This window comes from Alexandromys fortis, unplaced genomic scaffold, assembly GCF_014885135.2.
Source record: "Alexandromys fortis isolate MF-2015 unplaced genomic scaffold, M_Fortis_MF-2015_v1.1 scaffold_44, whole genome shotgun sequence".
NCBI classification, from domain to species: Eukaryota; Metazoa; Chordata; class Mammalia; order Rodentia; family Cricetidae; genus Alexandromys; species Alexandromys fortis.
In genome coordinates, this window is record NW_026067921.1 from 7,417,537 (window position 1) to 7,429,702 (window position 12,166).

General features: G+C 41.4%; 1 protein-coding gene across 17 annotated transcripts in view; it reads left to right on the forward strand.

Moving 5' to 3' along the window:
* The window catches only part of Rbms3 (RNA binding motif single stranded interacting protein 3), a 1,002,574-nt gene extending 990,758 nt beyond the window's left edge, over positions 1–11,816 (forward strand). For 8 of the 17 annotated variants that reach the window (XM_050141447.1, XM_050141450.1, XM_050141464.1 and 5 more), the window contains 2 exons: positions 2,017–2,144; positions 5,896–11,816. In XM_050141447.1, coding sequence (XP_049997404.1) covers positions 2,017–2,144; positions 5,896–5,902 — 135 coding nt within the window. In that variant the 3' untranslated portion in view covers positions 5,903–11,816. Of the gene's footprint in view, positions 1–2,016; positions 2,149–5,895 lie in introns of those variants that run through there. The other 9 variants (XM_050141448.1, XM_050141452.1, XM_050141463.1 and 6 more) reach the window with 2 other exon arrangements.
* The last annotated feature ends 350 nt before the right edge of the window (positions 11,817–12,166 follow it).

Genomic DNA, 12,166 nt, shown 5'->3' on the forward strand with positions numbered 1-12,166 from the left:
TTGTTCTTCACGGAAAGAAAGCTCCCTCTCTCTTTTCTCTGGGACAAATCCATCCTCCTCAGCTCTCATTTTACCAGATGGAGCTGACCAGCTACAGAGAAGAGGGGGAGGTGCAGAGCCGCAGAGATGGTGCTAGGTGCTTAGACTGTATCCATCTCTAGTTACAGCCACGGTTCCTCTTCTCCGGATGCCCAACTGCTTTGCTGTCATCTGTGGGCTTTGCTTCTCATCAGCAGAAACTGAAGAACTAATCAGTATGCTTCCTTGAGTTCATCTTTCTTTCTCCATAACACAACCCATAACTAGAGTGTTTGTATTTCTCTGCATGAAAATCCACCAGTAGTGAGGTCGATAGAGGTTTTTGGCAACTAAGTTGCAGTTCTGAAAATGTTTCCAGATTTATTTCTAGTGTGTAACAAATGTATGCTTGAATCCAGGTAAAGAAAATCCCAGAGATTGGGAAAGCATTATTGTACAGCCTAGGAAACTGAGGCCATCACATCCTTATTGTTTTAATAATGGTATATTAATTGGGTTTTAATTGGAGTTCAAGAATGTGGGTTAGATTGCATGTTTTTTTGTCTTATTTAGTGACTAAAGAGCAGCTATAACAATCAATACATTATATGAACTGTGAGCATGAACCTCTGTCATTGATTTGCATTTCGGTGTGTGTACACCAAAGGACTATGCTAATGGACTTTAACGGTGCCTTTAACTGGCGTGGAATAGCAGACACATTTAACAAAGCAGCTTATCAGAAAGACATTCTTCTGGAGTTAGATCCGGAGCTGGAGAGGAAGAGCAAAGACTCTAACTACCCTCTACTTTCCACCTCCAATCCACGCTTATGAAGAAAAGAATTTAGTCATGTTCATGCAAAAAGACCAGATGGACATTTGTTGGCATCCATCAATCAGTCACAAACCAATCTTGTTCGGGGGTTCTAAAAAGTACAAACCTAGCAGGTATGTCACAGGGTGCCACAAAACAAGAGTGTTTGGCATACAACCCACGGCAGGTACCCAAGATTAGGCTTGCTTTGAGCTACTGCTGCTACTGTTTCCTTTACCCACTTCTCCTTCTTGCCTTCTCCTCATCCCTTCTTCCTCTCCTTTTGCTGAAGCCTCTGACTGAGTGCCTGTTAATGTCTTAGAAAACAAAGCAAAACCAATGATTTTAAAGACAAAAGAAATACTCCACAAGGGACCAGGTGAGGTTGTCCATGCCTTTGATCCCAACACTCCAGATACAGGCAGAGGCAGAGGCGGGTGGAGCTCTGTGAGTTCCAAGCCAGCCTGGTCTAGATAGTAAGTTCCAGGCCAGCGACGAGGCATATACAGGGAGACACTGTCTGAAAGGAAACACAAATAACAACAACAAAGTCTGATGCAAGAAACTAGAGAGAGAGTTCCTTCTGCTCTTTCGGAGTACAGTAAGTTGATTCTCAGTCTTCTAGTCAGGCTCACAGACATCTTCAACTCAAGTTCAAAGGGATTTAACACCTTCTTCTGGCCTGTTTGCTCGCTCGCTCGCTCTCTCTCTCTCTCTCTCTCTCTCTCTCTCTCTCTCTCTCTCACACACACACACACACACACACACACACACTGGTGTTTATGCACATAGTTATATGAACATCTACACATAAATAAAAATATAATAAATCTTCAAAAACATGCTTAGATTTTTGTAAGAGACTTCTGACTTTGATTATAGATGGCTTTTACGGAGGCCAGAGTCCTCTATACAACCGCAGTTGAAATGGTTTTCTGACCATAAGGGCCTTCTAAGGACTTCTGATGTCAATGGCAAAGCTTCTCGGTGTGGCATCATCAACAGCACAGAGTGGACCGTTATGCAAGCATACCCTGAAATTTTCTTTTGCTCCGATGCTGTGGTTTCTTGTGGCTGAGAGTTCCCTCTTTTCAGGTCTAATAGAAGGGTTTCTGTGCTGCATCTAGAGAGAGCCCTTTGCTGAAACAAATAAGGCCTGTGTGTACTGATTTGCCTCTTCAGGGTGTTGTTGCTGATACCTCTCCCCAGACGGTGGCCCCTTCATCCCAGGACAGCAGTGGTCAGCAGCAACAGTTAGCAGTGGACACACCCAATGAACACGCACCTGCATACTCTTTCCAACAATCCAAGTAAGTCCGTGCTGTGCCGAGCTCATTCCTCTAGAACAAAGATCCTGCTTTCGGTTTCACAGAAACCACCATGAGCTTGATGGTAGGCATTTCTTGAAATCATAGTCAAGAAATTTTCATGATCAAAGTGGGCTGCTTCCAACTGGCTTTAGGTGGTGCATTTTCCAGTCTTGGCTGTACTTTGCCCTGTATGTGCGTACCTGGTTATCCGTGGTCCTCCACTTTGGGATGATGGAAGGCTTGACCATATGCTTTTCATTTTATAACAGATTGATTTCCAGACAAGTCAGGATTCTAAGGATAGCAGTCAAGCAAACCCAACAAACTTAGTTTTGTTTCTATGCATCTTATTGGTTAATATAAGTCACAATGACCCAAAAGAGTTGATGAGGGTACTCACTTTGAAAGGGTCATTGTAGTCATAAAAAAAAAAACCCTGTTACATATTCTTGAAAAAAATTCTAGTTACCATCTGACACTACATAGTGACCCGACATTCTGTTCTTAATCTCTTAAATAATTACAGACTGACCTTGAACACCCAGGTAAATGGTCGTGGAAAAGGAGAATATTGTTACATATATGATCCAGAGATTAGGCCCTGCTCAGGAATTAAATGGCAAAGGAGAATAATTAAGTACTCATGAATTTTTTTTATCACCCATAAAGCAAATTACATTTGGCTTTGTGTGGAGCAAATATGTAGATTACATCCTGAGAGCCCTGCTTTGAACCCGGAGGGATTACCAGAGGGAAGGTGTGTATGAAGAAGGCTTTGTGTGGAAAGTGTTCCACTTTCTGGATCATGACTGAACCTCTGATGGCGGAGATGGTTCAGAGGAACTTTTCTGTAGAGTTTTGCTCTCTGTCACCCTTTGACATGTTAAAGAAGTCATTCTGTCTTTCCTAAAATCATGAAGAAGCAGAACATGTCAACTAAGCCTGTAGTCAACAGGTGAACATGTAAAGGCAATGTGGTCCCTAGCCGCATAATAGAAGTTTATTCAGCCATGAATAATGTTGTTTCGAGAGAAATGGATTGCAATGGAGACCACATGAAGTGAAAGAAGACAGATTAAGTCAGAGGATTACTCCGTCTTTGTTCTCACATACAGAGTCTGGATTTCAATATGTACGTCTATACACATCTGTGGATACATGCATGAGCACTTGCAAGATAAAATAGAGAGAGCTGATGTTATTTCTGTTCCGGTGTAGTGGGAAAATATCTCTAAAATAATCTTGCCAGTCCTTGCTCTCTTCTCTGTCTACAATATCATAGGTTTCACGAACTAGAAAGCTTCTTCCTTCCCAGCACCACTGTGCTAATTAACAAGCCACTACTTCTCCAAGAAGCCCTTTGCTCAGGGTCATTGTGCTAGAAGAGAATGGAGATCTTAAGTCCTTGCTCTCATGGCTGGCATTTCTCACCAGATACCAGCTGACCACCTATGCGAGGTTCAGATCAGGGCCACTGAGTGCTCCTGAAAAGCAGCTTGTTATGTCCCACATACCTTTACCATCAAACTGTCCACACCTAAGACACACAGCCATTACAGGCCAAGGTCACAGGGGACGTTGAGAAGCATGATGATAATAGACTCATGAATAAAAGGTCTGCCGAAACTATTTTCACAGCCCACATTTTCCTGTGCAGACTGAAACAAAGAACTGGGACGGGCGAGACAGCCAGTGAAGAGCACTCTCTGCTCTGCTAGGGACCAGTATTTGGTTCCGAGAGTTCACAGGGTGGCTCACAACTGCCTGTAACTCCAGCTCCCGGCAACTCAAGGTCCTCTTTGAATTCTGTGGGCCCCACAGAGACATATGCATGCACACACAAAGACACATGCATATCTACATAGAACTTCACGTGATACTGATTCCCTCACCCCATTGTTGATGCAGAGAGACTTTATGCACTTATCAGAGAAGGAGATAATAACTGTAGTTTATTCTGGAAATCCTATGAGAATTCCAATCTTCACTGAATTATCACTTATTTCTTATGCTATATATGCAATCTTAAAAATAACTAGAATCTGGGTACTTGAGAGGTGGCTCAGATGGTAAGGGCACTTACTCATAAAGCGTGAGTTCCTGAGTTCCAGTTCCCAGCACCCACATAAGAAGCTGAGTATAGACACAGTGCCTGTAACTGCAGCATTGACTGGGCAAAGACAGACAGATCTAAGACCTCACTAGCCAGCAAGCTTGGCAGAAGGTGAGCTCCAGGTTCAGTGTCTCAAGCCAATAGAGGAAGACATTTGGCTTTCGTCTTTGGCTTCCACATGTGCATAAACATATGTACACCCATACACCTATGTGTGTGTACCACACGCATGCACGCACGCATACACACATATACACACACACTGTAAACACAAAATTAAAAGATTTTTTACATTTTTAATTAAGTTATAAATTAAAATGGACTCAGCATGTGTTTATATGTTTGTACATGTGCATATGTATAAAACAATAATTATGAAATTAAAATGATTGTTTAATTAACCAGATTCCATAGAGCATGTATGCAAATCAAGTTACATTCTCAGATGCAGAGGCGGAAGTCTTTGCTTCAAAGTCCACTTTAGCAACTTTCCAGATGCAATGCAAGTCTTCAGGACTCCAGACTGCCTGTTTAAAGTTATCATGTGATCACCATTCTCCAGAGAGTGAAAATTAGGTCACTGATGAAAGAAATCTGCCACCATCCACCAGAATTAGGGTTGGAAAGCCCCCTTAGATCCAGTCAAAGGTCATTGGGATCAGTGCTTTGAATTGAGAGAAATACTGAAGTGTACAATCCATCTGTCTGCCCTCCGGTGAGGGTCCTGTTGACAGATGACATCATGGCAGCAGTTTGTGGTACTTCTCACGTGACGAGATGCAAGGTAAACGTCAGAGAGGAACAGTCAGCTCACAGGTCAGGCCTGGTCGTGAATGCCTGCCATCTAAGGGATGGGAGCTTGAGGTTGCCATTGGCTACATGAGGCCAGCATGAGGCCAGCATGGGCTGTATGAAGTCAATATCCAGAGCTGGAGAGAAAGTTCAACAGTTAGGGACCCTTGCTGCTTTTGCTGAGGTTCCCAACATCTACACTGCTCACAACCACTTTTTACCTCCACTTTCAGGGGATCGGTTGCCTTCTTCTGGCCTCTGCAGGTGCTGCTTACCTGTGGTACACACACACACACACACACACACACACACACACACACACACACATATATATATATGCAAAAAGTTACACACAAACAAAATAAGTATATCTTCAAAAATATCTAAGTCAAAATTCATAATACCATGGCAACTGCATCGATGCCTTATGAACAGGACCACAATGATCTACTAGGAGGTTCTCCCTCTCAAGGGTCCTGTCATCTCTTCTGCCCCCACTGGAGACCAAGCTACCAACCATGAAGTCTTAATAGACTACTCAAAGCAAACCATAGCAGAAATGATGACTCACTGGGTACACTGCAGATATATTTTGCATTATTTATTACCTGACAATCAGAAGATGTTCTTAGTTCCTCAACCTTGATATTTGACGAGTGAATTCTTGCTTGAGTGTGTATTTATATGGAAGTCACAGAATTTGACAGCTTTAGAGCTAATACACCCATTCCATTGCTTCTTTGAGTATGACATAGTAGAAAAGCCTGGGCTCTTCTGAGATGTCCCGGGAAACCACAGAAGATAGACCTGAATGTAATGACTGCTTCTGTCCATTTGTCTTTGCAGACCATAGACAGGAGTGAGGCTGTCCATCTGAACCTTTACCTTCGATGAAGAAACTTCACCGAGCAAGAAGTTAGTTGGCCTCCAGTTTGCACAGGCGCCAAGAGAAAGCTTTCTTCCTTTATTTTTATTTTTTTTAATTTTATACTTTACTCAAAGAAAACAAAGTTTTTATGTGCTGTGCAAATGGTTCCTTCGTGTGGTCTGACAGTTATTCTTGTCATCCTTTTTTTTTTTTTTAAGGGAAAACAAATCCCAGAAAAGGGGTGGGGGGGATAAACATCAAAGTTGATGTTTTCTGTGGAAGAACATTTGAATTCAGAATTTACCTGAAGGTGTAAGTAGATTTCTTTCTTTCTTTTTGTAGTAGAAAACCCAGTGTCAAGAGATGGGCAACCAGAACTATGAGAAAATTATTCTCCTCAGTAATTAAGCTATTTTCCCTTTCTTTTTCCTTTCTTGATTGAACCTACTGGGTTGTTGTTTTTATATATATATATATATATATTTTATGTTTTCTTAGAAATATTTGGTAAGGTTTATCTTGAATCTTAATTGCCTTAATTTTAAGGACGTGAAAGGCTCGCGAGGCATGCTGTCAACGTCTTGTTTTAAAAAATCAAGAAAGAATTGAGTTATTGTGCCAGCTTTCACTGGCAAAGATGATGGAGACTGATATTTTAGGGTGGAAAAAACTGTACAGTTTAAAAGAAAATGCTTTTTCTTCATTTGAAGAAAATTTGTTGTTAAAAGAAACCATGGCAACTGCAAGAATTGGAAAATGCTGGAACTTCTCATGAACTTTGACACAATCACTCTAAAAGGCTAACAGACATTTTATGGTAAAGACATTCGCATTGGTTTAAAAACAACTGCATTAGAAATAATGCGTGTTTGGGGGACAGAATGCAATTTTTTTTTAATTTACAGAGTGTGGTTGCTAGCGAAAGCGTTAGTGCTTTTTATCTGCCGTTTTTTCTATGAGCTTTGTCCGGTTTTAGTCAGCTTTGCTTGTCCCATTGCGAAACCTAGCGTAAGAGCACTCAAAACAAAACTTAAGTAGATAGAAGCTTATGGTCAAAAACGTGCAAAAAAAAAAATAAAAATAAAAACACACACACAAAAAACAAAAACAAAACAAAAACAAAAAAAAGCAATAGATAGAGAAATTGTTGACAATTTCTGTAGTCTTTCTTAGTTGTGGTCAATTGCAGCCTATGGATGGCCTATTTTATACCAAAGAGGAAGTGAGAGTCTGTTACAGTCGTGATGGTAGACACTGCTTTTTTTTCCTTAAAGTTTTGTTTGACCTACATGGCGGGACCAGTTCTAACTTCATTTCAACTACCTTCCACTAGTGTTTTACATACTGCAAAAAGAATTGTTTTTCTAGAAATGTATATTTGTTGATAGTCGAAGTTTGTACCTACTGTGCTCAGCAGTTGGAGCATGAAGAACTGGGGAACCGACGGGTTGGTGGAAGCAGGTACCTTTCAGCCCTGTGAGCGTTTCCCAGCTCCCGGTACCGCTCTCCAGCAGTAGGTGGATACAGCCACTGATACACCAGGTCCTTCGCTCAAGAGGTTGCAAGGTCTTCATACAAACTGCAGACTAAGGATGCTTCCTGAACACGCTCTGAAAGACAGACATCTGAAAGGCCACTTGTCAGAAAGACTCAGTGATGTTCTGTGCAGTGGGGCCTGGTCCCCTGAGAAGGACTCACACATTGGTAACTGTCGTCTTCCTTCCAAACGTCAACATGAACAGATATTGTCTTCTCACTTCATTTTGTTGCTGGCCTGTCTGGAACAGACACCTTGATTCTCTACTTAGGAAGGGGACATTTTCCTTTCACCTCTTCCCATTGTGTTCTCAGATCGTGATATTTACAGGAGAGGCGACACAGACCTAAAATTTCGGTTTAATTCTCTGAGAAGTGGGGCCAGTAAGATCGAAGATTCCGTTTAGTGCAGTTGAGGCAAGCTCTTCACATGCTAGTTGACAATCAGTAAATGGTATGCTTTTTACCAACAAGAATTGAAAGAATTAGGGTTGATCCAGCACTAAAACCAAAGGAGACATTTGCACTTAGAATAATGCAAAACTTGGCTTAAAATGACCTAAATTGATTTAGCGAGAAATCCTAATAGTTCTGACTCATCGTACCCGAGATCCACTCACAGAGTTTTGCTTGGAGATAGAGAGAGTGGCATGGAACTCTGTTCACGGAACCATTCCAAAGGATTACTTCTGAATGAAACGTTTGAATCAAATAGGCAGAGCTCCTTCTTCAGGGTTCGTCTGTCAGAGCGCATAGGAAAGACACAGACAGAAGCACCAGGGAGGAAAAGAGAGTAGGCTCTCAAAAACAAAACAAGTTTTAAAGCAAATCACAGTCCCACAGCTAAGGAGTCTGGCCCAAACCCAAGATCCACTGTCTCACTAGAACCCAGCTCTCTTCTTTGCCACCCTGGGATTGGAGTGCTCAAGTCCAGAGAGTGACTTTCGTATGTTGGCCACCAAACCAATCACAGAACCATATCCAAGGATATGGCTCCGCACTGCAGTGAAATTTGTGCTTCATCTTCATCCAAATCGTTGTCTGTGCTCTGGAGAGCCCCTGAGCCCTCTGCATCGTTCAGCAGCACCTGTTGGAAGGGTGGACTTGAATTTTGTCTTTGGGAAACAAACCTTCAAGTTCCTGGGCTTTCAGAAAACTCACGTGAGACTCAGTTTCTCTTTCTTGTTCACCCTCTCTCTGTTCTCTTTGTTTGAGTAAGGGTCATCCTGGGCATCGTTCATTTGAGTATGAAACCAACATACTTTCTTGTCTTTTCTGTCAAAGTACCAAATACATGTATTCTTGTGATACAGAGAGTCTCATTTGCATATCTAAGAATGAGGCTGTGCGGTAGCTACTATGTGGCTGTGGAAGGTGCCTAGGTTAACTTCATGCTCCTACGTACACATTCTGAAACATTTCTTTCAGCTCTGAAATTTACATAATCTCTCTTCTTTTAAGCCACCTCAGGCCAAAGGAAATCACTACGTCATTGTATGTGTTTGTGTGTGTCTTATGTTTGGGCTGTTTCTAGAGTGCCCTTCCATAAAATCTTTTAAGAAGAAAAAGATGTGCGTATTCGAATTGGCTCCCTCTTTTCCTGTCCTTTTTACCTAAGATTGTTTTCGATAGTCCAGTGTAGGAGGGAAAGAAAGGGCAACAGCAGATAACAGTACAATATTTTAATAAAAATAAGATCCCCGCCCCCCCAACCCACATGCGCGATGTGTGCAGCACAAGCGTCACAATCTCTTCCTAGTCAGCAGTGTGCATGACGGTCCCCCTTTGACTTAGGACTACCATCATTTTTTAAATTGAAGTAAAATTCAAATTCTTCAGATTGTCAAGATGTTTTGGTAATTTTCTTCCTTCCTTTACCACATCTTGGATGACAAATTAGGAAAACAACTAAAGGCGCGATGCAAACAAGATAAACACCTTGTCATCTGAATGCTACGAGTGGGTCAGGAAAGTGGGCTTCTTTGGCTAATGAGAAGATACCGGGGAAGCAGAGTGCATGGTGGTTGCCAGCTGTGTCTCGTAAATGACCCAGGACACAGCCTGTATGAACGAATGGTAATATCAGCAGGTGCTGAAGATAAAAAAAAAATGTGCTTAGTTTTTGTTCTTTAAAAAAACCCTTTGTTTAATGATTAGAATATCTGTGAAAAATTCACACGTCCTTTTTTATATTGACTTTTAAAATCCCCCTTATTGAAGAGTGGGATTTAATTTCAACAAGACCCTTGCATCCTTTTGCGAGTGAGATGTTTCAATGGGGCATCTACAGAGACTATGATGCTAATAGGCTGCAAATACTTTTGACAATCCAGTCTCGTTCCCATGAATGTGCAAACAAGTGCAAACAAGCTGAAAATGACGAGTGCATCTTAAGTGGGCTTCAGGGGGAAATGCACGGTTTCAGACTAGTGAGACAACAGAATTGGAAGTCATTTCTGATGGCACTTGGCATGGGAAGCAATCCCATGCTAGGATATTGTATAATCAAGTCACAGAATCATGATCTCCTTTGTTTTGAGCACAGTGTGGAGTAAAGGATAAGATCTCTTTTTTCTTTGCGATCGGGACTGGTGTGCTAAACTTTTTTTTTTTTTTTTTTTTTTTTTTTTTTTTGAGCCCATTGTCCTTGGCAGTTTCTCTTGAATCCCAGGGATGACAGAATTGGCAGTCTCCTTGATTCCATTTCCTCTTGTGAAGGAGTAGTGGGCTTTCACTCATGAATCAACTCGTCTTACAGTTGTGATGAGGCAATATGGGTTGAGTGTAACGTGAGATTAACATTTCTCACCCATACAAAATTGGACCCTTCAACCAAATGCTGTCTGTTCTGGCCTGTTCTGGTTACCTAGAGTTCAGGAAAGTACAAAAACTAAACAATAAGCTTCAGGGTGCCCCATGATTTGAGAAGGCTGGGCTCAATGCTTTTTACAGGTTGCTGTTGTCTTTGGTCTAATACGCCAACCGGAAACATGCAGACACAGTTGCTATCACAGAAAGGGTTGGATGTCTTCTGAGCAGTAGCAGTATGCTATGCTGGGCAGGGAAACAATGTGCTGAGGGATCCATTTCACTGGTGAAGCCTCTGAGCTGAACAGGGACAAAGTGGAACTTGGGGATTCGGGGAAAATCGTGAGGCCACTGAGTCACCTGGAAGATTTTCTTAACACTGCTACGTTTTCTGAGTTTCAAAGAGACAAACCATCACTGTCAATATTCAAAGAGCTGTCTGACTAATCTGAGAGTGTGTTGTCCTTTCTTCTTGATGGCTGGCCCTGTTAATCTGAGCATTTCAGCCCAAGGGTGGACAGAAGAAAGCACTGAAAACAACAGCTCATGCCAGTCTATCTTGCTTCCCAAGTATTGATTTATCAAGGAAGTTTTAATCATTGATGAAATCAATGTCCACACATTATCCACGATGAATTTTAACCATCCATAATTACTACACATAATCAAGAGTTGGCTACATTCTTGAAAAAATACAAATGGAAAACTCATAACAACAAACTTGATTCCCCTACAGGAAAACTACTTCCGTTTCTTTCTCTTTACCGAAATGCAACAAAAGGAAAGAAGATCCACACCACTTCCATCACGAGAAACTAATAGTTGCTTTTGGTTAAATGTACAATTTTTATCACCTTTGAACACTTTTGACCACAAAATCATTTTTATTTTTGTTGTCGCTGTTTGAATCTGTGTTGCTGTGTTAAGATTGAAAGTCATTCATTATCCAGCGCATAATTTGATGGCCACTGTGTGTGTAAGCACAAAGTGTAACAGTGTCACACTTTGGACTTTAAAACCTCTGGTCCAACCATTAATAAAGTTGCTGTCTCTTCCTCCCCAAAGGCAGTACGTCCTCACATGTAAAAAGGATTAAGATATTCTGTCCCTGTTAGGAACAGTAAAGTTATTTCAAAGATACATTGGGTATCTGAAATGACTTGGTTGTCCATTCCGGAAGCAAACGTTCCCTTTTACTTAAGAAGATCATTGGAATCTTAATTCTTAAGCTCTGGGTGAAAGTACGTCAGTTTCAAAGAAAACTATGACCCGGCTTCTTCTTTCAAAGCCTTGTTTTAAGTCGTCTTCAACTCCATGGACCTTCTGAGACACCATTTCGAGATTTTTATTTCAGGGCATCTTTGTATGGCTGTCTCTGTCATGTTTGTAATCCTATGGCGTTTCTGGTTTTATCTTTAAGTTCTTTCATGTGTATCATGGTCAAGTTAGACACCGTTTCCCCTGTTCCCTGGGCTCTCTGTAGATCAGTGGATATTAGGTTTCAATTTCTGTTTTCTTTGATGAAGCTTTCAATAAAAAATGAAAATAAAATTAAGGAAGCAGGGCTGTGGTGTTTGATTGCACTTTTCCAGAAACTTATTATGGGAAGGTGTGGGGAAGGGGTAGCTGGGTCTTATCCAGTTTGTTAAACTGTCATCTTTTCTGGAATCAATAGAAGATAAGATCACTCAGGGTTGGAGCGATTGCTCAGTGGTTGGGTCCTTTTCTTTGTAGAGGACCCAAGTTTGGATCCTAGCACTATACCTGGTAGTTGACAAATACCTGTGACTCTAGACTGCAGGAGTCCAACATACACAGAGAGAGAGAGAGAGAGAGAGAGAGAGAGAGAGAGAGAGAGAGAGAGAGAAATAGAAATCTTATATTAAAAGAAAAGTTATTCTAAAC